The 21,568-nt window shown below is 31.9% G+C and overlaps 1 protein-coding gene across 1 annotated transcript; it reads left to right on the forward strand.

Annotated features, from left to right (window-relative positions):
• Nucleotides 1-1,277: 1,277 nt before the first annotated feature.
• Nucleotides 1,278-21,548, forward strand: LOC123669392 (sodium/hydrogen exchanger 9B2-like). Its single transcript, XM_045602998.1, has 11 exons — nt 1,278-1,591; nt 1,716-1,776; nt 4,253-4,359; nt 5,771-6,008; nt 7,663-7,832; nt 8,661-8,875; nt 11,190-11,361; nt 13,341-13,495; nt 15,804-15,968; nt 20,599-20,788; nt 21,444-21,548. Exons 1-11 carry the CDS (start codon nt 1,567-1,569, stop codon nt 21,533-21,535), a joined length of 1,590 nt encoding a protein of 529 aa, XP_045458954.1. The 5' UTR covers nt 1,278-1,566; the 3' UTR covers nt 21,536-21,548.
• The last annotated feature ends 20 nt before the right edge of the window (nt 21,549-21,568 follow it).

Here is a 21,568-nt window from a genome sequence, read left to right on the forward strand (position 1 = left end):
TTTCCAAAATGTTACAATAAAAAGCATGATTTGATTATTTTAGCTCGATATATAATATTTTTGAAAGTATACCGAGTTATTATCGTATCAGATTAATCTTAATCAACACTTTGACGTGATGTCAAATTCTGCGAAAATTAATAAGTAATCTTATACGTGTGTTTTTAGATCAAATCTTAATATATATAATTTTAATGTACACATCATAGCACTTGATGATTTTTACATATTGTAGGTAAAATAAACATAAATTACTGTAGAATATCTCGCATTGAAATCGTAACTGGTAATAGAAATCTTCAGAACAATAATGCGTTCCCGTCATCAAGTAAACCTTTTTCTGTGCTCTTTCATAGAGCCCGTAGATTTCAACGCGGGTCGCCCTCAGCTTGTCATTCAAAAGTGTACTATGGAGTTCCTTTATATCTTCCGCTTCAATTTCGCAGTGCAATTTATATGCACTTTGTAGCCGCGTCCGCTCAAAAGCACCACGCTAGGGCATTTATTCGTGGAGAGTGCTTCTCTTAAATGTGGTTTTTCTACTGAAGAAGCGTCTTGATGACGGCGTTCATAGTTAATGAGCAGCCAGTATCCGGTGACTGTTATAAAGAAAATTGCCCACCTTTAAAGACTCACAGTTTGTAAACTTCGCTAAATCTGACGTCGCGTGCAAACGCTTCCGACCGTGCGTTATTGTTTACTAGCAGAATGACTTTCTTTTAAAAGAACATTGAACGTCCACTATTGCATGCTACTGCCTCGATGTAAGACTGTGTATCTTTTTAATTTGAAAAAATGTTCAACAACACTAAATGTTTGCAGTTAATAGCTTGTTTTGTGCGGAAAATAGCTTTTTGACTCTTAATGACGTCGTCTATTCTTAAAGCGTCACACACACATGCAAATAATAAATTTACTCTTGTTGAGCAAAGACGTATCAATTTTATATTCAATTACGTAACTTCTCATTCGTCACAAGACAATATTAAAGACAATAATTACAAGGTTTAGTGACACGAAAAACTAAAAATAAGAAAACTATTGAATTTGCGCCAAGTCGGTTGCACAAACATGGAACAGTTATATACTTCTACACAATCACTCGCTACAAGCGCTGGTATCGGAGTATTTTGACAGTATAAAAGTTGTTTAGTGTTTTAATTAATGTGTTATGGTTATAAAGATCCAAAGACAAATATATAAGTATAGAGAAACAAGTGCAGATTTTACTTTTAAATTGTTACAACTACCGGTAATTGTATACCTATATAGATATTTCACATTCTACATAAGTGTTGAATAACACTTAGTCGATTATTTTCAAACATCATACTATAGTGGTCGTATACATTCTTATTCATTATTCGACGACTAGTGATTGATGTGTTTTCAATTACATCAATTGAGAGCTATGCGCATGCGTAAGTTGTATTATGAAAGACACTGTAATTGAGACCACACGAGTGAGTAGTGAAGACAAAACGACTTTCTGTTTACAAAATATGTGGTACCGCCAATGACAGCGTGAATTTTTTATATGAAGAACAAGCACATAAAAGACACAAAATGGCACCCAACCTCTCTGAAACCGGTAAGTTTATGTTAAATTCTGAATGAAAATTATGTTTTCTTTAATGATACATGATGTTTCATTAAAAATTGCATAAAAAATATTCTTATTGTATGTTTAATATAAACTTAATTTTTATTTTTAGATAAAAGTAAAGTTAAAAAATACAGACATTCAGTAACATTTGAAATGAACGCCGACAAAACGTGAGTAAGTACACAATACTTAATAACACAATTTTCTATAGCAGAGCAATGTATATGGTTTAAATTTGAATATCTAAACAATTTATGAGATTTTTAGGGAAAAAAATATATTAAAAACGGGCAGTTAGAGTATATTTACTATAAAACTTAACTTAAAACTCAAACTTATTACTATTACCTTAATAATTATTATATCAGTTTAGATTAGTCTACCTTTGGTAACTTTTCTAAGTATTTTATTTAGCATTAAAACTTATTTAATCCAATTTATATCATACATGGGTACAACAATACAATTGATTTTATTAATTACTGTGAGCATTCCTTGTGCTATTAAGTATATGCTATTTTGCGCCATTTTTATGTTTGCGGAATTAAAACATTTTTTAATATCTAAATGATGATAACAATCAATTATGGTTAGTTTATAATTTTTCGATAAATAAAAACTTTAAGAACGTTCGATCATCCTGCTTTAAGAGTTTTTATAAACTACAAATTGCAAATATTACCCACATTTAATAACAATAAACAACCCTAATAATAAGAAAATTCAATTCAAATTTTTAAAATGATGTTTAAAAAAAGCACGGAATGAAATTCAATACCTAATTTCACTAAGGTAAACCTATGCCGTTCTAATACTTTATAAATAAAAATAAAAATACATTAATGGAAAAAACTTACATAAAAAAAAAAACACTTTTTAAGAAAATTTCGCAAAGTAGTATGTTTTGTTATCTATACCAATACCGTATGAAATGTAATACACAATTACTTTAAATGCTAAGCGACTTGCGCGGTTTCACCTTTTAATATCGGCACTAATAAGGTTGATCGACGCGTGTACGACATCATCCGAGTAATGTTTTAATTTATAGTAGACCTTAATATACTTAAAAATAATAAAATAAATAACCCATACAGTTGTTTGCCTTAGTCTAGGCGGTTGTGTTCTTGTGTTGTGTGTTTCCGGAATCCACTTCTGTGTCAGAAGTAAATTCTAGTGGGAGCTGCTAAGTTTGGAAGCATTTAGTTATTTATTTTCCTATTTACTATTATTTTGCGTTAATCATATGATCGAATCGACTATGTGTTGTTACTATAGATAGCCTACTTGCTACGATCATTCAGGCATTGAAGTTTTTTTTAAATGCCTTAGATATAAGGCTAAGTAAGTTCCCCTGACGTTATCCAATCTTTTAGTAAACTATAAAAGCGGGTCTGATACAAAATAATTAATAATGCTTGAGACGGCACGGTGAGGAAATTTCCCGTACTAGGTAAACTATTACCATCAAAACGCAACATAATATAGAGAAAAATTGTTTAAATTTAATACTATTCTAATTAACTATTTATTTAAATATTTTAACTGGCTTTGTCGCACCTTTAATAATATAGACTATAAAACAAAATGTATAGAATTTGTATCGGACATATAGATATTTGTCATACTAGTGAGAATACACGTTGAGTGTGAAATGTTTTTTTTTTTATATTTATAAAATTTTATGAGCATCGTGTGAGTTACAGAATTATTTTTATACGTTACGCCAAAAAGGTTATCGAAATCAGAAAAATATACAAATATTATTAACTTCAAAATATATATTTTTACACCCTGCAAGGATTTAGACACAAAAATAATTGTGTTTGCTCGCAAACGAAAAAAAAACCGACTTCAATTACATCGACAAATAATACAACGTAGATCGACGAAAAAATAGTCAAGCAACTATGCGTTATCAAAGATTACTCAAAAAGTAGTTATCAAATCTCAATAAAATTTATATGTGACCACATGATAAACATCAGCTTTCGATTAAATTAAAAATTATCAAAATCGGTATACCCAGTAAAAAGTTATTACGGATTTTCGAGAGTTTCCTTCGATTTCTCTGGGATCCCATCATCAGATCCTGGTTTCCTTATCATGGTACCAAACTAGAGATATCCCCTTTCCAACAAAAAAAGAATTATCAAAATCAGTACATCCAGTAGAAAGTTATGCGGTATAATACAACGTAGGTCGACGAAAAAAGCGTCAAGTAAAAACGCATTATTATATGTAACTCGAAAAGTAGTTGTTAGATCTCAAATAAATTTAAATTGGCACACACAACCTTTCGATTAAAACAAAATTTGTCAAAATCGGTCTACCCGGTCAAAAGTTCTGATGTAACATACATAAAAAAAAAAAAATACAGTCGAATTGAGAACCTCCTCCTTTTTTGGAAGTCGGTTAAAAATAGTGACTTTTGTGTCTTGTTTAAAATGTCCTGTTGAAGTTAGCCAGATTTAGTTGTTAAACACTTGTTGCTAAGCTAAATGACAGCGATGAGATACTATTTCCTTAACGCCAATAGACTGAATATTTCTACAGTCGTCTGATGCGACAACCTGAATTTGCGTATTTTGTAGGACATGCTGATAAAACCTTGGAAGTAGGTTAAAAAAAAATAATTACTTTCAGAAATAGATTACAAAAGAATGATAAGAGAAAAAGTTGTCTTCAAAAAATGTATGCTACATTACCTACAGCTTCAGAACTTAAACAATACGCATCAATCACTATATGCGGTAAGTGTTCGTTATCTATTAATTTATTTAGTATATTATTACTACTACTATACTACATTATTATTACTACTATAACTGTGTTTTGATTATTATTGTCGTCAGCTTATTAAGTATTATGTATGTATGTATGTATGTACGTATGTACGTATATATATATATATATGTATTTATGCAAGTTTGTATCTGTTTATGTATGTTTATATTTTTATTCACATATATACATATATATATATATATATATATATATATATATATATATATATATATATATGAATTTATTTGCTAATGTATATACTAAGCCTAGTGGCTTACTAGCGTTACTTTATATTCCCTCCCTTTTTTCTTCTTTATCTGAATTTTACTAATACTCGATTTTGCACACCTACTAACGTCTGCTCTTGTACGTCCTAAGGTTGGCTGGTAGAGAATGCTTTTAACATTAAGCCCGCCTTTTGTACAATTTTTTAATGTATTGTGCAATAAAGTATTAATAAATAAAATAAAATAAAATATTTCTACCAGACACGAAGCAGGTTGTGCATAAAGTATCATCTCGTGATAAGGAAAACGTAATTTTATATATTTAATACAATTTAAAATTTAAGAACATGTCATATTAATATATTAAATGAATTTATTTAAAATTTTGTACGTATAATAAATAATGTTTGGTCATAAATATGGTATGATAACAATGTTTTGTAATACACATATTATGTAATGAAAAATATTACTTTTAAAATACTAGAAAAAATCAACATCAAATAGTTTTATAGTTTATAACAGAAAAGAAAAATCATGACGAAATCTCAAAAAAAAAATATACACAGAATTGTGTTCAAAAAACAATAACAAATTAGCTATAGCAATATCAATTTTATTATTTGTAATATTATTTAGTGCAATAAAGATATATTATTAAAATTATATTTTTCCAAACTTATATTTAGTATAGATAACTTGACGCATGATAAATGTACCTAATTTATTTGAGAAAATAATTATAGAGTAATAACATACATACGCTTCAGCCTGTAATATCCCACTGCTGTATAGAACTCTTTTCCCGTGTAGGAGAAGGATCAGAGCTTAATTCATCACGCTGTTCCAATGCGGGTTGACGGATATATTCCCTACTATGAGTAACGATCGCTATCAGGTGTACATGATAACAACCGGGACCGACGGCTTAACGTGCTCTCCGAGGCACGGTGGGGAGACCCACAACGACTGCACAAACTCCTAAACCACGGAAAACGTCTGTATGGCCAATACAAATGTTTATCATGTGCGGGGATCGAACCCGCAAACGCCAGCGCAACGGCCACAAACCAGTGCTGTGACCATTGCACCAACGCGTCGTCAATAACATACATACCTATGTATAGTATTTTTTAATCGTTTGTTGCAGTTATTCTTCTATGGGGTACATCTTGGTTCATTTTCAAAGGTACCGTCCTGCCTGGAACTGAAATATTTAATATGGCAGCTCTAGTCATTATAGGATATGTGTTTGGTCACACTTTGGAAAGATATACAACAATAACCCCTGTGGTTGGAATGACTCTAGTCGGTGCCTTGTTTCGGACGTTTTATGGAAAAAACTTTCTAGAAAATTCCACTGTAGACGCAATAGATTATCACCTCAGGTACGATATGCAAAAACGCGTGCATTATTAAAAGACTATGTACTATCAGACTAGGCGCAGGGTTCCGTAGGTGCTGTTACAATTTCTATATTAAAATTAATGCAAATTAAAATTACAATTTCAATAATAATTTCCAAACTACTAATAATTTCTGCAAAGTAATTTAAAATGTTAATTATATCTTGCAAAATTTACAATGAATATTCATTTGTAAATTACAACAAGTTCACTTGTGAACTCAACAATATTTAACATAAATTTTTATTTTTACTTCTGTTCTTCAACTTAATTTGATAACTTGACTGATGCCATTAAATATCGATAATATTCATTAACTCCTCGAATATTTCTAATTTAATTTCATTTATTTACTTACTTGCTCAACTGTTTTGCCCGCCAAGACAAAATAATTAAAGTAGATGATAATCACAATAGCAAATTTGCGTTAGTATGAGAAGAGTACTTCTTTATTTAGTTAGTTAATTTAGCCTATCGCAATCCACTGCTGGACATAGGCCTCCTCAAGTTCATGCCAAATATCCCGGGTTTCTGCAATCCTTATCCAGCCTCCACCGGCAATTTTACGTCATTGCAGCATTTCATTTCATCGTTTAGGTAACCAATATTTAAATATTGTTTAAATCATTTTTATTAAAATATTTGGAACGATTTTGATAATGTCACAAAAATAAATTTACTGACAAATTTTGTATAATCTACAATATATATAAGTGTCACTGTCACTATTGCGCTTCAGCTTAATACTCTCAACAGCCGGTGTAAAGGCATAATATTCTGCTGTGTTATAAGTGCAGCTGTAAATCTGTTTTTTAGAAAACATATATTTGCTTCAATGTCTCTTTTTAACCGACTTCAAAAAAAGGAGGAGGCTACTCAGTTCGACCGTATATATATATATTATGTATATTCGGGGATAACTACGTCGTTTATGAACCGATTTTGATATCGAGGGAAACTCTCGAGGAATAGATTTCGAGGGAAACTCTCGAAAATCCGCATAACTTTTTACTGGGTGTACCGATTTTGATGATTTTTAATGTGGTCACAGTGATCATGTGGTCACAGTTAAATTTCATCGAGATCTAATTACAACTTTTGGAGTAATCTTTGATGATGCGTATTTACTTGACTATTTTTTCGTCTACCTATGTTGTATTACTTGTCGATATAATTGAAGTCAGTTTTTTTTTCGTTTGCCTGCAAACACAATTATACAGTGTATTTTTATTACTTAATTAACTGTAGTGAAACTTTGCTATACATCCGTGAAATTAGTCAGATGAAAAATAACCAAATTTAATGACATATTACTCATTATTTTAATATTAGATAGAGTTTTTTATTCGACAACACTCCAGTTTGAGATACGTCTGGCCTGCTTTATATAGTTTTATTGCACTTCGACATAATTAATGAAATAAAAAATTAACTGACTTGAACTACTAAAGCCTAAGCAAAACTAAGCGTTTACATGTACTAACCAATAACATACGTAATAATATATAGACAAGTATTTAACACACAAAACAAGTGAAAAAATAAACTATCAGTCGCTTCATTAAAAAAAAATATTAAATGTAATAAATATATTATTTTATATGAAAATTAATGAGGACCAATGAATCATTTATAGGCGAATTTATCCTGTCATAATCTTAACAAAAGGCCCACTTTCTTGGAACTGGAATTATATAAAAAGAAATTCGGTAAAAGTTTTCACATTGGCAACACTCCCCTGGATTGTCGAGTGTTTGACTACGGCGTTTCTCACTCACATGCTCTTCGGGTATCCTTGGTATTGGGGTAAGTAGAAGAGTTATTAATGTAAGGGGTATTAGCTCTTCAAAAGACTATTTCTAATACCCATTTGAGCGTATTGCTCTGTACTTTAAATACCTTAAAATGACGCACAACAATGCTTTATTGCGGATTGATGGATGCACATATGTACGTATAATCGTATATACATATGAACTTACCTAATAGTAGTTCTTGAAATAGGTAGTTATTGTCACTTATGCTTAATCGTCGTGCACAAACTTTAAACTCAGATAGTCCGCGTCCTTACAATAAGTAATTATTCATATTAATATGCGCGTGCGCTCAAAAAATATTAAATACACAGTATTCTATGTAAGTGTTAACATAGAAAACGAACAAGAGGTGTTGGAAGCGGGTGAGCGGTGTTGTGCGCATTCGGTAACATCATAGATAAAATAGTTTTTTTATGAATAGGAACAACTAGATTTCAGGTCAGTTCAAGCAGTTTGTACTTATTTCTTTATGTGAATTTTGCAGTAGTTTTTTCAATTGCATTGAATACATAATTACTTACTGTTCTACTTTGATACACGCCACGGACACGGACACGGTTATGTAACATTACTGTTAAGTGTTAATTTACTTTAAGATTGAAAGATAATAGGAAAGGTCATATCCGCCTATTTTTATAACCACCACCAAATCACATCCTTACCAACGCCTACCAGTAAAAGTGAAGATGGATCCACTAAAACCGGTGCACACCTCGCCCCTCCCGCTTACTCAAAACTCATCGTGAACAAGAATTTAAGATATACTTATTACTTACATGATTTTTAAATTACCAATTCAATGATTATTTTAAATCAGGTATACATCTCGGAGCTATATTAGCTTCGGTATCCCCTGCAGTAGTAGTACCTACAACTCTAGAACTCAATACAAAAGGATTTGGCTTAAAGAATCAGATAGCACTACTCGTCGCTAATGCTGGTGGCTTAGACACAGCTTTTACTGAGGGAATGTTCGGAGTTATCAACAGCGCCGTATTCTCTCAATCTGCCCCCATTTACCGTATAGTTAAGGTAATATTCAATATCGCTCTTAGTTTTAATACTTTTAAGTACTTTGAACGTTGGTTTAGCTTTTATGGTCTAAGTACTAATAGGGTGTTATCAGTAGCCAAAGAGTCTTTAATGTCATTACCACAATCTCGTGAAACGAACCTCTAGTAAAATTACCGTCAATGAGATACAACTATGACAAAATTGAGTTATATGGAAAAATAAATTTCTCTCACTATGTTTGGCAGATTTAAGCTATATCTTATACCTTTTATCCTTTTCAAAAACCTTTTATTTCAATGAACTTAGTAGTTTACAATAAAATTAGTGTTTATATAATAGTAATAATATAGCTAAGTTTTATAACAAATAAATAAAAACGTATTCAAATTTTTTATTTTTTTATTTTAGGTGCGTATAAAATTATAATATTATAAATGTGAATGTAAGTTTGTTTGTTACGTTTTTACGCGAAAACTACTCAAGCAATCATCATGAAACTTTGTACACATATTTTTGGAGGTATTAGAAGTAACATTGAATACTTTTTATGAAAAAAAAAAGTTATTTTACTTCAACGTCGTCTAGCAGTCCAGTAATGAAGTTCCAACCCTGAGTACCGTAATACCGTTGCACTGTATTATCCACGGTCATGTCAATATCCAATCCAATTGACTATAGTTTCAGCTGTTTGGGATTTTTCTATATTTATTGTTATTTTTTTCAGTCATTATATATTTAATATTATTTATTATAAAAACTTTTTATTAAAAAAATTCAATGCGAGCGAAGCAGCGGGTAAAAGCTAGTTTCAGATAAAATAAAACAATGCGAAATACATTATAATCATCCAATATAACATTATTTTTGTTTTTGTATCTATTCGTTCTAAAATGTATCTTCTTTTTGTGTGTGTAATAAAGTTTAATAAATAAAAAATTATGTGGTGTCGAGGGACACCAGGTAGGGACGAAGTTCCTTCGAATAGTATAGAAGCAACACAATTTTGAAAAAAAATGTTGAATTTAATATATATATTTTCTAGTTCTTGATTTCTTTTTTTAAATTTTGCTGATTGTTTTTTAATTAAGTACATAAAAGTATTTACGAAATTTAGTATTTTAGAAAATATAAAATACCGTAAAATAAAATAAATCAAACAAAATAATAATATTAAGTGTAATAAAAACACGTCTTTATTTATTTTTGTCGACAGTATAAAATTACATACATAATTTTAAAAAAGTTTCTAGTAACATTTTAGTTTTACAAACGTCTATTATACAGTCGCGTGACTGATATTAAGTCACTTCCGTTATATATTTTTCTTAAAGTTTTAGTATCACATTTTTTTCAGTTCGGTCGCCCAGCCAAATGTCAAGCCTGCCGTAAGGAACTTCGTTACAAAAAATAAAAATAAAAAATATATTTATGTATTTTCTGAGTGTTTCAAATATTTAACTATAAATGCATAATATGTCAATCATTACACAATCGCAGCTTGCTTTGTCTAATGGTATTGTAAATCATGGCATAATGTTACAATTATCAAGTCTGTATGGCAATAATTATAGCAAGTAAAAAGGTAAATATTGACTTAAAGATTAGCGAATGTGCGTCATATGATGAAGATCGTGACAATATTGACTTGATTAGATAACTCGTTGTATTTTAGTTATTTAATTTAAATATGCCTATTAAAATTACTAAGGAACACAATAATGGTCTAAAAATTAAAACTCTTAAAATTGTAAATTTGTTGTACGCCTTTCAAATATTTAAATCGACGATTCTACCTCTTGTAAACTTTTAATAGTATTAAAGTAAAATGTGATTTAATTTTTATCAGAAATATTTTTTCTTTTGTTAATTTTCTAAATCAGTTTTTATACTTAGATATAATAAAATTATTTTAAGCGGCCGCTTTTTGGCCGGACACTAGAATTATTTAAGAAAAATTAATTATGACTTAATAGAATATTTTATGAGAGAAATAGAAACCAAAACTCTTAAAATTGTTGTATGCTGTGTATATATTTGTTCCAGCATCATGTGAATCTGCGGCACGAAAGTGTAATGAAATCGTAACAACATTTTTGTGCGGACACACGAGTATTAGACGTTTGGTTGAAACCGCGTTTAATAGCTAGTAATACTATAAAAATGTATGTCGTAACAGCTAATTGTTAAATTTTGCAAATATTTGAAAAAGGCAATTTCAACAGAAATTAAACCGATTAAAAAATTGCACCGATTTCTTTAAATCTCTTTAAATTATAGTTAAATAAAATATCAACCATTTTCTCTTAAATATGACTAAGGATCTTTGTGACAGGCACTGCTTGCTGTCTTCGTCGGAATCGGCTTGGGTATAGCGTGGGGAGTGTTGGCAGATTATCTACCCGACCACAGTGACTTTTATGCTCCAACAATTCGAAGTCTCCATATTTTTGCTGGTGGTATCTTCATTATGTACGCAGCTGGATATTTTAGTTGGGGTGGTACTTGTAAGTTTCCTTACATTAACTATCCTTTTTTACACAACTAGGACGGCGAACAAACGTACAGCTTACCTGATGGTATACCATATTACCATAGCTTATAGACGCCTGCAAAACCAGAAACATTACAAGTGTGTTGTAGATCCTACCCTCAATCTCCCCAGGAGCTCTGGTCACCTTACTCACCATGGGAACAAAACAATGTTTAAAAGCAGTATTATTTAGTTGTTATCTTCTGTAAGCTCGAGGTTCTTCCTCAGTAATGTCACTCTAGATTTTGAGCTGGATATTTCCTGCTACCTCAGAAATAACCACCAGATTTTAAACTGTAATATTTTTAATCTGTATCCTTTTATTAATATATCAACAATTTATTTATGAATTTATGCGCTGACCAAAATAAACACGTTGCAATTTCCTGTTCACTTGAAACTTTGAATACATATCCGTCAAAAATCTAATTTTCCTTCGTTGGTTAGTCCAGGTGTCTAGAGTGTGGTCTACGTGATTAGTATCTAAACGATCATTTTCTGAGCGCACCAGCTTTTGAGATCGAAATTTACGTATTAACCATTCTTAGACAATATTTTAAAAACGAATTCTGAATGTTATTTGACAAATTTATTTAGTACATGTTATTATTTTATACGGACTATGAGTAACGATCACTATCAAGTATTTATGATAACAACCGGGACCGATAGCTTCACATGTTCTTAGAGTCAGGAAATCCACGTGGACAAACATCCAAACGGGAATTTTTTTTTGTACTAATTCAAATATCCATCCCGAGCGAGAATCGAACCCACAAACCGTCCGTGTTTTACACCAGAGCGGTTGTTATAGATCAATAAACACGAATAAAAAGTACTTTTCCTTACAATAAATTACTATATATTATTTATAGTTATGAATTTTACGACACAGGGCTTAATTCTAATTAATAATGCAGGTAATGAAGTTTTAAACATACCAATTTACTTTGGTAGTTTAGTCAAAATGATTAAATTTAAACTTCAACTTTTCTGAGCTATAAGTTCGCCCATTGTACTATCTTATAAACTTATTTTCAACACTCACCCATGATACAGACTATTAATATGTACCTATGTAAACATGTATAGAAAGTAAGTCATCATAAATAATTGACAAAATATAATATCCAAAATCAATTATCTTTGAGATGATATTTTTAAGTCCTAAAGTATATTTTATAGTGTTAGGTGATCACAGTGCACGGTGCGGGTTTCGTTACGATTTTTTTTTCTATTTAAACTACTCCCTGCCTGCGGTCACCAACCCGCCTGCCCAGGGTGGTGACTATGGGCAAAACACATAAGTTTGGTACGAACTTGTGGAGACCTATGTCCAGCAGTGACTTTAACAGGCTGAAATGATGATGATGAAACTACTCGTATTTGACAGTTCGCTAGACAAGAATGTCTGCCGGGTCAACTTGAATATTTCACCGTGACGCGAGTTTTGTTAAAATAAGTCACTCGAATTTTTATAAAATATGAAAAACAACGCACAATAGTTCTATCCTATTATTCAAATGGAGTTATAATTAAAACACGCGCAATTAAAGTTGTCGCAGCTATTTTATTTATATGACCGTTCTAAATATTATCGTAAAATAAATAATGGGAACATGTATCGTACATCTGAACATTAATTGTAATTCTCCATTTTCAGCCTTCACTTCAATTACATCCAATCAACTGTATTATTTTAAACGCGCGAGTCTTATACGATTTAATTTCAGATGTTCATTTCATTAAACTCGAAATAACCACACCGTTCTGAAACAAGCGGTATAGTTTTTCAAGAATTACCATTTGTCCAATGTGACGGTATATACATAGGGTAGTTTAAAAAAAATATCACTAGTAACATTTATTAAAAATATGTTATACTGATTCTTCATTAAAAAGTTTGGAAATTGCTTATTATATGCGGTAATTAATGTTTTGTATAATTTTAAGCCGGCGTAGCAATAATGGTGTGCGCAGGAGCAGCGGCTACACGATGGTCGCGCCGCGGTTGGCCAATTAACAATAATCCTGTGTCTGAAGTTTATAAATTACTTTGGAGGATTTTTGAACCGATGCTCTTCACTCTCAGCGGTTACTTTTTAGAGGTACAGGCTAAAATTATTGTTTGCACCATACGTACAAAATATGAGAGAACTATACTTTTGTGTGCATACATACCCTTTTTACTTTATCTTGGAACGTTAAACGTAAAGTAATGTTGTGAAAAATAAAGATATACGTGTTCAACCAGTTCAATCAATTTATTAGGCAACAAACAAAGCAACTTTATAATTCTTTAACACTAGAAACCTGCATTGTCTACCTACCATAAGCTATAATAAACCATATAATAAATATTAACTAATATTCTAATATTGTAAATAGTATTATAAATATTTCAAATAAATCGATCATAAAAAAAATCTGATACAAAATCATCTGAACTATAGAACATTTTTAAATATGTACTTGTTTCTGGATCTAGATGAAGGATTATTATTATATTAATATCACGAACGCGGAGATGCATAATTTGGTTTATGATTCGTTGATGCACTACTGCGTTAACGGCCGTTTCACACTGGCGTGGAGACGATGAAAATTGTCAGAGTGGCGCCCTAGAGACGAGCATATACTGCATTCATAATGAGTAGGCAAAAGATTTTTTGGCAATTATTGTAAAACTAATATAAATATATATGTATAGGTAATGTAAATTTTTATACATCACATTCACGCGGAATGCTACTTTTTTCAGAAATAAATGTTGTTCGTATTATTTTCGCTTACTTTTACGCTTTATGCCTCGTAACAAAACGCCACAGTCATACAAACACCGGTTTTACATTTTTTTAACTATTTTTTCTAAGACTACTTTTAAATCAAACTGCTGCTGTATCAAACTAAAAAACAAACTGACAAAAATAGGTACGCTTAATTAGTATTTAATACAAATTTATAGAAAATCGTTAGATCGTTTTACTTATTATTAGATTATTTCTTTACAGATAAATATATTTTTCTTCTTACTTAAATTCAAAAATATATATATCATAAACTTTAATTTCAATATAAATTTAGGAAAATACCCCATTAGTTACTTTTTAGTTGAATTATAAGTGTTTTTATTCTTTAATCGTTTATTTAATTCAATATCGTGTTTTACAACGGTTAAAGATCACATCATAAAAAAAAATGTAATCTTTTATACGCTATAAGTAGTTTTGTGAACAAATAAAAAATATTGCCTTTTATTTATTTATTTATTTATTTATTAAGAAAACCAACAGCGTTTCAGTTCATACATACTATAACCAAATTACAAAAAAAAAATAAGGCCAATAACAGGTTTCCCTTTATAATATTTATAAGTATAGTTACATTGTTGCATTTGGACCGATGGGATGGCGCGCCTACAATAGTCATTAGCTATGGATCAATTTTTTTATTATTATTCAATAAATTAAATAAATATAGCTTATATATTTAAGTACAGCGTGTTTGTCGATGTTTCAATATGTATAATATATAATAATGTTTTTTTATAATATAATAAAAAGTTATTTTAATATCATTATATTTATTATAATCATTAGATAATTAAATAGGTATTAGGCAGACATATTATGTGTGTCATCACATAGTATGTTGTGTGGATTAGGAGTTGACGCCCTAGCCCTACGATGTCAATATCTTGGGATCGGTACATGACCACTAGGAAGCTATGACCACTAGGGAGCTGACATTATTTCTGCCTTGCCAACATTATTTCTTATGAATGATAATTAAATATATTTTGTTTGTTACGCCCGGATTACCTTATACAATTTACTCTGTTTACGTAAGTCTCGAGCCGTCATTGTGAAACGACCACCAAACCAAAATTAATTTACGCTGCTCTTTAAATAAACACTGTGTCGAAGATAACACGAAGACCTACATATTTGTCCCAGAGATTGTTTCTCGTACCTGTTTATATTTGTATGCAGTATTTGCTGAAAACTAATTTATAATTAATTGAAGAAGAAAAAATTAAGTGAAGGTAAGAATTTTCAACTTAAACTGGTTGAAAGGCTTGATGGTAAATGATAATTTCTCAAAAAACCTGCAAATCTTTAAGTAAAAAATGTGAAATATGTACGATGTCATTTTTAAAACAAGGATAACGCTCTGACCTTTGCTTCTTATAAGAGTAGAGGTATTTTGTCCAGTAGAGGAATTAAAATTGTTAAAGAATTATAGACTGTTTCGTGAAAACTCTACAGCTCATAATTTATGCGTTTTTCCCAAACCGTTGTCAACACCTGTAAAATTTTGATCAATTAAATTACGCATTATAAGTATATTACGTACCTATGCTTTTGTGAATAAAGACTAAATATTTTTAACATTAACTTATCTTTCGTGTCGCAGGTATCACAAATTACACCTAAGGATTTTGGGTTAATGGTGGCGTGCATATTTTCAGCGCTTGCCTTAAGAATGCTTACCGCCTTTCTAGTTGCGGTCGTTAATGGGTTATCACTAAAAGAGGGTATTTTCATTGCCATTGCCTGGACACCAAAAGCCATCGTAGAGGTATGTGTTAGTTAAACAATAGTATTAATTACTTTTTGTATATTATACATACAATTTTTACTCGTATAATTTGTATAATTTACAGCCACGGTTATCATTTCTCACAAATATTTCATGATTATTGTAAAAAGCGAGAACGCTTCAAAGATCTTATAAGTACTACTAAATTCACCGTTACTAAAATAACACAAAAATTATGTCTTCTTTAACGATTTATAAGTAGTGCGTGGACTCGCATTCCGTCATTGATCTAATTTGCTTAAAAATTGTCGTAGTAAATAATTATTATTATGGAGAAGAGCTGATTTCAAGCATTCACCCATAAAGTTTAGGTTTTTCATGTCAATGTTATATTATATTAATAAAATAGCTTCGATAAAATAATCTTCAACTATCTATACGTATAAATGAAAATGAAAAGTGTCTGTGATTTCAAAATAACTGTGTTTTTCAAGAATGTATAATTATTTACACAATACTAAAACACAAATAAACGATTTTAAAAATTTTAATTTTCGGAACGGCAGAACTGACTTCCATGGGACTTTCAGTAGAAGATAAAGGAAGTTGTAGAACAATATATAGCACTTATGAGCACAGAAAAAGTCTATTGAAAAGGAATAAAGTCACAAGAAACCTCAAATTGTATCAATACACTGTCTCCTAATACAACCACCGTACCATACATACCATACAGAAACATTATATCTAAAGTTTTACAGCCGATAAGCAAGCTTAGTTAGTTTAGTCGCAAAAGTATCCTAAGACGATAAAAAATGTAGATTCTAATTCTACCTCATTATAATTTTTGAAGTTAAACTTCTTTACGCACGCTTGCTTGACTTGGGCAGTAAGCTGGTGAATGCGTGATGCAAGCGTTACGAAAAGTGTGATGGAGCAAGGCGAACGGAAATTGATAGGGATATATAAGTTATTGAAGATATAAAGACAGAGAGTTACGTTTCGTATATTACTGTACTAACTAAAGGAACTAACTAAGGGAACTAAAGAAGTTTTACTTCAGTCGTGTGGTCTAAAGCGCGTTGTTTTTTAAATATTTATGTATATATTTATATTTAAATGGCAACATGTACTTATGTTTCTTACTATTTACGTGTCATAGACACATGTAAAATAAATAAAAATAAAATAAACTTATTGGTAACAAACAATAAACACTCCTTACATAAGTTAAAATGGAACAATTTTTGATCTTAATATAAAATTTCAAAGCTATAATATAAAAATAAAAAAAATATGATGTCACCAATCGGACGCTCACTCAGTATCGTTGAGACAACGTTGCCCCAACACTGATTTTCAGTGAGCACCGTGTATATGAAGACAATAAGAATAAGAATAAGAAGTGTACGTAATGTACACGTACATACGTGTCTTGCGTATTGAGTAATCAGTGTATATATTTATTGAGAAGTGTACAGTGTTAAATTTTACGGTGACGTCAACGAACACAAATAACGAACCTCTAAGTTATAAATTAATCTTTTTTATCTGTGTTATAGATTTAATTCCTTGTCAACAAGATCCAGTAGGAACACATTCTAATTCTGATAATAGTTGCGAGAAATAGAACGTAACTTTCTTTTTTTTTGTGTGTCTCTTCTGTTCAGAGGAAACGATTTTATTATTTGTTTGATTGAGTTGATAAATAAAACTGTTTGAGAAACGAATATTTCAAACTCTCTGAGAATTCGCTTCGCTGCCAGGTTGTTGACTGACTAAGTACTTTCGGAACATCTGCCAATGTTGTAAGACCGACAATACCAGAATTTTTTTTCCAAACGTTTCTTATGAAAATATTGATATTATTTAAAAATTTGTTTAGTAAAAAACTGAAAACATTTTAGTATCAGAAATTTTTTTAACTTTTATTTTACAATATTGAGACAAAGTTTTTTACCAATATGCTTATCTTTTTACTTATGTATGTGAACGCTTGGATCACAAATAGGTTAAATACTAAAACACATAACTCTGTTAATTTGCACACAAGGTAGGTAGACTTTTACAAAAAAAAAGTAACTAAATTATTACATTACTAGACAAACTTATAGACTTAACTAGTGGCGTAGCGTAGTGACGGCCCGCCCCGGGCGGCACTTTTTAGGGGGCGGCAAAATTTAACAATTCTTAAATAATAAAAGTATTTTGTAAATATTTGAACCGTGTTATATTATTTTTATCGCAACTACAAATCCAGACCGGTAGCACGAAATTTTTAATTACTTATTTTGTGGCGAAGTCGGGGAACCCCTTTCCTTTGAATGATATTTTGTACAAATAGTCTAGTCAACAAGTTCTAAAATGTGTTTTTTAAGGGTTTACTGGCAAATAAAAAATTGCGATTGTTATTAAGAGTTTAGCCTGTTGCAGTCCACTGCTGGACATAGGCCTCCCCAAGTTCGCGCCAGACATTCCGGTTTTCCCCAATCCTCATCCAGCCTACACCGGCAATTTTACGTAGATCATCGGTCCAACGGGCCAGAGGACTTCCCACGCTGCGTTTGCCAAGACGCGGTCTCCACTCCAGGACCCGTCTGCCCTAACGGCCATCGGTCCTGCGACACAGATGATCAGCCTACTGCCACTTCAACCTCCTAATTCTGTGGGCTATGTCGGTTACTTTCGTTCTCTCTCGGATAGTCTCATTTCTAATCCTTTCTTTGAGAGAAACGCCAAGCATAGCCCGTTCCACTGCACGTTGAGCGACTTTAAACTTGTGGACCGGTCCTTTCGTCAGTGTCCACGTCTCGGCTCCTTATGTTAACACAGGCAGGACGCATTGCTCGAAGACTTTTGTCTTCAAGCATTGCGGAATCTTCGAAGTGAAGACTCGACGAAGCCTGCCAAACGCCGCCCAGCCCAACCGAATCCTCCTATCGGCCTCCTCTCGAAGTTATTGCGGCCTAGTTGAATAGAATGGCCCAGGTAAATATAATCCTGAACAACTTCGAGAAGGGTACCATCGACCGATACCGGTATCGGTATGACTCGGTTGTTAAACATAACTTTCATTTTGTCCAAGTTCATACAGAGACCGACACGTCGGAGGGACTCGTTTAGGCCGGCCATCATTTGGCCTAACTCATCCAACGTCTCTGCAAAGATGACGATATCGTGGGCGAAACGAAGACAAGAGATGCATTCGCCGTTGACGTTGATGCCTTGTTCCCCCCAATCCAAGGTCTTAAAGTCATCCTCCAGTACAGTGGAAAACATCGGTGATATTACATCTCCATGTCTTACCCCACGCCGGAGAGAAATGGGGTCTTGTTCTCTGGTCCTGGATATGAACGGTCATCGTCGCCGCATTGTACATATATCTCAGTACCTCGATATATCGTTAGTCGATATGACATATCTGCAGAGAGTCCAGGACAGCCCAGGTCTCGACAGAGTCGAAGGCTTTCTCGTAGTCCACAAATGCCATACACAGCGGCTGATTATATTCTTCTGTCCTTTGAATAATTTGGTAAAATAAATTAAAATAATAAAGTAAAAGGTATTTAGTTTTTCGTTAATAATTTCTAAAATAATTATATTTGAAAAAGATCCTGAAAGAGGAGGAAATTTCCAATAAAAAAATTTCGCCTCCCGGAACTCTATCTCTATTATTTATCTTTTTTTTTTTACTCTGAAAATAGTGCTCCGCGAGGTCGTTACGGCATAGGCGCGTCGAATAAAAAGCCGGTATATCACCTAAAATATTTTTTAAAATGACAACGTCTAATAAATCGATGAACGCCGGTGGCATGCACGAAAAAGGATGACTTATTTTAGCGTTACGTTCATTGTACGCTTGCGCCGCAACTATCTCTCTTCCACTCGATTGGCCAATGCGTTCTAGAAGAATTCTTTTTATTTTAAACCAACTGTGCCCGCGATTACACCCGCATGAAATTCAACAAAAAAGTTTTTGTTTAGTTCACAGTTATAAAATTAAATATCTTAAATAAAAGTAGCCTAAGTTACTCATTATTACATCAGCTATCTGCCAGTGAAAGTCCGTCAAAATCAGTCCAGCCCTTTCAGAGATTAGCCGGAACAAACAGACTAACAAAGAGACAGACAAAAAATGTAAAAAATGATATTTTGATATTTGTACCGTGTATTGTATCCATCCATATTCATCTAGTAAAAAGCGGTTATTTGAATATTACAAACAGACAGTCCAATTTTATTTATTTGTATAGATATATAGATATAACCTGTACAATGCAAAATAATGATGACTGTTTTTGACGAAAACTTCTCCATAATATTGTACGTATTGTATACATTAAATTGAAATACCTAAAAGGGCAGCAAAATTTTCTTCTGCCCCGGGCGGCCGACAACCACGCTACGCCCCTGGACTTAACATAAGCATCAATATTAATTTCAAACTTTAATGTATTTTTAAATGATAGTCAAATAAATATTATACTCGTATTAACTATATATTATTAAAATAAATAAACAAGTTCATTGGTAGTATTTTCAGTCCTCCTTCTGGATGTACCAATAACAGATCGGCATTTAGCTATAACACAAGCATAAAGTTACCTTGATTCGGGACAGACAACAGTGTATATGTATATTCTAAACGGTTAATTTTCTATCTTTTCAGGCTGTTTTAGTTCGTGTAGCCACAGACTCCTTATGGACAGAAGGCACCACTCCACAAGACAAGTTTATAGCCACGCAGCATTCAAATATGATAGTCATAGCTATTTTAACAACGTCCACGTTAGGTTCAGTACTAACAACAGTTTTGGGACCAGTTTTACTTTCTAATGACGCGAAAGTCGTACCAGAAGGTAATTTTGAATATGAAAGTAGCTTACGTTAAATACTCGGGTAGTAATAAAAATTTGTTTTGATAAAATTCTTTAGTTATATATTCTATAAAGATCCTTACTTCAGCTTTGACTGATTTGAACTTAGCTTAACTTTAAGATGATCGTATGATGATAACTTTTAAACCAGTTATATCTACAATGTATAAATACATATTAGCTGATTTTTTTTAAACTGCGTTAATGCCTGTAATATCCCACTGGGCATAGGCCTATTTCCACATTTAGGAGAAGGATCAGAGCTTAAACCACCACGCTGTTCCAATGCAGGTTGGCGGATATATTTATTTATTATTTATATTATTATTACTATTATTATTATTATATTCCCTACTATGAGTAACGATCGCTATCAAGTGTATATGATAGCAACAGGAACCGACAGCTTAACGTGCTCTCCGAGGTACAGTGGGGAGTCTCACAAGGACTGCACTAACATCCAGCCTACGGTAAACATCTGCATGGCCAATACAAATGTTTGTGATATGCGGGGTTCGAACCCGCAACAGCCACAAACCAGTGCTGTGACCGTTGAGCCAACGCGTCGTCACGTTATTTTTTAAACGTTTATATCTTTTAAGTTCAGATCTAAAAATGTTATGTTTTCTCGTTACAGATATCTATCGACCACAGACACTCTCTCCACCCTCCGACTCAAATAGAGAAAACAACAATTTAGATAACTTGCAATACATAGATGCACAATAAAAATTTAAACATATGGAGCATTTTTATTTATAT

This window comes from Melitaea cinxia, chromosome 3, assembly GCF_905220565.1.
Source record: "Melitaea cinxia chromosome 3, ilMelCinx1.1, whole genome shotgun sequence".
In the NCBI taxonomy this organism is placed as follows: Eukaryota; Metazoa; Arthropoda; class Insecta; order Lepidoptera; family Nymphalidae; genus Melitaea; species Melitaea cinxia.